At 40.9% G+C, this 3,865-nt stretch overlaps 1 protein-coding gene across 1 annotated transcript; it reads left to right on the forward strand.

The window, feature by feature from the left end:
- The first annotated feature begins 1,933 nt into the window (after nt 1-1,933).
- Nucleotides 1,934-3,323, forward strand: LOC129697369 (4-galactosyl-N-acetylglucosaminide 3-alpha-L-fucosyltransferase 9-like). The gene has a single exon (XM_055635842.1). It carries the CDS (start codon nt 1,988-1,990, stop codon nt 3,044-3,046), a length of 1,059 nt encoding a protein of 352 aa, XP_055491817.1. The 5' UTR covers nt 1,934-1,987; the 3' UTR covers nt 3,047-3,323.
- Nucleotides 3,324-3,865: the final 542 nt, after the last annotated feature.

The raw sequence follows: 3,865 nt of genomic DNA on the forward strand, positions 1-3,865 counted from the left end.
AAGATACCCCCTCATCCTTCTAAACTCCCGTGAATACAAGCCTAGTCTTTTCAATCTTTCCTCATATGACAGTCCCGCCATCCCAGGGATCAATCTCGTGAACCTACGCTGCACTGCCTCAATCACAAGGATTTCCTTCCTCAAATTAGGAGACCAAAACTGTAAGCAATACTCCAGATGTGGTCTCACCAGAGCCCTATACAACTGCAGAAGAACCTCTTTACTCCTATACTGAAATCCTCTTGTTATGAAGGGCAACATTCCATTAGCTTTCTTCACTGCCTGCTGTACCTGTAAGCCAACTTTCAGTGATCGGTGTACAAGGACGCCCAGGTCTCGCTGCACCTCCCCCTTACCTAACCTAACCCCATTGAGATAATAATCTGCCCCCTTGTCTTGCTGCCAAAGTGGATAACCTCACATTTATCTATATTATACTGCATCTGCCACGCATCCGCCCACTCACTCAACCTGTCCAGGTCACCCTGCAACCTGCTAACATCCTCTTCACAGCTCACACTGCCACCCAGCTTTGTGTCATCCGCAAACTTACTAGTGTTGCTCCTAATTACCTAATCATTAATATATATGGTAAACAGTTGCGGCCCCAACACCGAGCCTTGCGGCACTCCACTCGCCACTGCCTGCCATTCTAAAAAGGACCCTTCCTGCCAAAAAGCATGACTCTGCATTTTGCTACACTATATTCCATCTGCCACTTCTTTGCCCACTCTCCCAACCTGTCCAAGTCCTTCTGCAGTCCCTGCTTTCTCTACACCACCTGCCCCTCCAACTATTTTCATTTAATCTGCAAACAGGTTGAAAGGTATAGGAGAAATAAGTAAATTCTGAGCAAAAGGGTAACTAAAGAAAGAATATGGTCCCTTATGGGTCAACATGATTGTCTGTGATAACCACAGGAGATAAGCAAGGCCAATGAATACTTGTCTCGATTTGCCCTGGAAAAGGTCATGGAAACTAGGGAATTCAGGGAAGAGAGTAGTGATGTCCTGAACTATATCCATATTACAAAAGAGGATGCCCTGGTGTTTTAAAGCAAATACAAGTGAATTAATCATCAGAGTCTGACCAAGTCTACCTGGGAGCTAGGAAAGAAATTGCAGGCAGAGATATTTGCAAGATTGTAGACATGGTTGAGGTACTGGAAGAATGGAGGGTGACTAATGTTGTGTCTTTATTTAAGTCGCTGAGTATCTGTATCTTGTCTCCATTCTTTACTTATTTCCTTCTGTCTATTACCTTAGACAACTCTTTAATCGATCTCCTTATCACTTCATCCTTTTGCAACATTGCCGCTCCGCTCCATGCCTTTAATCTCAACAGCCAAACCGTTGCCAATCTCCCTTGATGATGGGCAATTAAGGCCACCACCCAGAGTATATTTTGTCTCCCTGTTACTCTTAAGAGTACACACGGAGAAAGACCACTGAGAGACTAAGTTACTTGGTATCAGGTGGTCATCTCATTTATATGCATTTTCTACTGTACATTATTGGCTGCTGCACATTCAGGACACTCTGATGTTACAATATAAAAGCAAGTTACCAGTTTCATTAATGGTCTTACATCTGTAACAACATATTACTCCAGCTTACAACACCATATCTACAAATCAGTTAGTAAGTCATTCTCATAACAACTAAGTTATCCAATCATGTAGGAAGGAACTACACTAAAGATACTCACATTATGCTGGAGTAACTCAGTGTATCAGGCAGCATCTCTAGAGAAAAGGAATAGGTGATGTTTCGGATTGAGATCATTCTCTAGACCGTCTGAGTTAATCCAGCATTTTGTGTCTATCTAGGTTAACCAATTGTCTGCCTTACTGGCAATGCCCATGTTATGTGAATAAATTGAATAAACTTTTTGTTTGTGTGGGAGTTGAGGACCTTGTTGTTATTTAAAAGCCAAGAAGCTATGATTGTGATTCTCCACATTTTGTTTTATTTTCACAGAACACAAAATGATAACAGTACTGAATAAAAGGATATTGCGCATTTTTTTGCATTCCATTATCATTTTGGGCTGTTTATCAACTTTGCTCTTGCTGTACATGAAGCCATTGCATAGCTGGATATATGGACCCACAACAGTTGTCGACATTAATCTTTCTAGTCCTTCGAAGAATGAAACCATTGTGCTTATTTGGCTGTGGCCTTTTGGTCAGCCATTTGAGCTCAGTTCTTGCAAATTAGAGTTCAACATTGAAGATTGTTATTTAACTGCAGATCGGAAACTGTATAACAAATCTCATGCTGTCCTTTTCCATCACGAGGACATCAGAAGGGATTTGGCCAACCTCCCCTTAGAACCACGGCCACCTTTCCAAAAATGGGTTTGGATGAATCTGGAATCGCCTACTCACACTTCAAAAAGGTACGGACTCAATCAACTCTTCAACTTGACCTTATCTTATCGACAGGATTCCGATATCCAAGTGCCTTATGGATCTTTGACAAAGAGCAAAGTTCCATTAGATTTTAAAATGCCAAGCAAAAATGTCTTGGTATGTTGGATCATCAGCAACTGGGACTATGAACATCCTAGAGTGAAATATTACTACATGCTCCGCAAATATGTGAAAATTATCATATACGGTCGATTCCTCTGGCATCGCCTGAGTGATGACGACTTGATCCCAACGATATCAACTTGCAAGTTCTACCTTGCCTTTGAAAACTCGATACATAAAGATTACATAACTGAAAAGCTCTACAATGCTCTGCTTGCGGGTAGTGTTCCTGTGGTCCTGGGCCCATCCAGGGAAAACTATGAAAATTACATTCCAGCCAATTCCTTCATTCACGTGGATGATTTTCTCTCACCCAAAGAGCTTGCTGATTACCTTCACATGCTGGATGGTAATGAAAATTTGTACATGAGCTACTTCAAATGGAGAAAATACTATGAAGTGAGAATAACTCGTTTCTGGAGTGAACATGTATGCTCCGTCTGTGAAAATATCCAGCAACACAAAGAACATAAATCCCTCTCCAGCTTGGAGAAATGGTTTTGGAATTGAATATTAGTTCGTCTCCAGTAAATATCATTATTTTAAATACACTATAATTGCCTTTTTAGCAGTACGTATTTTTGATTAAAATGTATGTATGTTCTTGTTTGATCTTATACTAGATTCTTTGAGAATTTATTGAGCATTTGTCTGGAATCCTGAGCATAAATTTGCATTTTAAGCAGACTTCAGCGGGAGTATGCAATGGCTTTTCAATTTGAACATTCTAATTTTAAAGGAACTTTACATCATGTTCTGATATCATTACAATTGGAGGTAAATAACTGGAAATTATAAACTTCACTAGAAATAAAGAAGTTGTTCTTCCATAAACTGAATGACTGATCTTTCTGCTGGAGCATTGTTATTCCCACCTTGCGGTAATTTAAAGAAATGTAAATGATTTCAAAACATAGTAAATGTTCATTTATCTAATGCTTTCTTTTTGTGAATATAATTTTTTTGTCTATGTGAAGTTTGCACGTTCTCCCTGTGAGACGTGGGAGGAGGCTCCACAGCCAGTGTGAGGACCACTGTAAATTGGAGGAGCAGCACCTCATATTTTGCTTGGGCAGTTCGCACCCCAGCGGTATGAACATTGACTTCTCTCATTTCAGGTAATCCCTGCTTTCTCCTCCCCTTCTCAACTCTCCCTCAGTCCACTGTCTCCGCCTCTTCCTTTTTTCTTCCCGCCCCCCTCTCCCCCCATCCTCACATTAGTCTGAAGAAGGGTCTCGACCCGAAACGTTGCCTATTTTCTTCGGTCCATAGATGCTGCCTCACCCGCTGAGTTTCTCCAGAATTTTTGTCTACCCTTTCAGATAATTG

Source organism: Leucoraja erinacea, chromosome 5, assembly GCF_028641065.1.
Source record: "Leucoraja erinacea ecotype New England chromosome 5, Leri_hhj_1, whole genome shotgun sequence".
In the NCBI taxonomy this organism is placed as follows: Eukaryota; Metazoa; Chordata; class Chondrichthyes; order Rajiformes; family Rajidae; genus Leucoraja; species Leucoraja erinaceus.

What these genes read in the sequence shown, in the direction of transcription:
- LOC129697369 (XM_055635842.1), top strand. Translation starts at nt 1,988, where the DNA reads ATGATAACAGTACTGAATAAAAGGATATTGCGCATTTTTTTGCATTCC.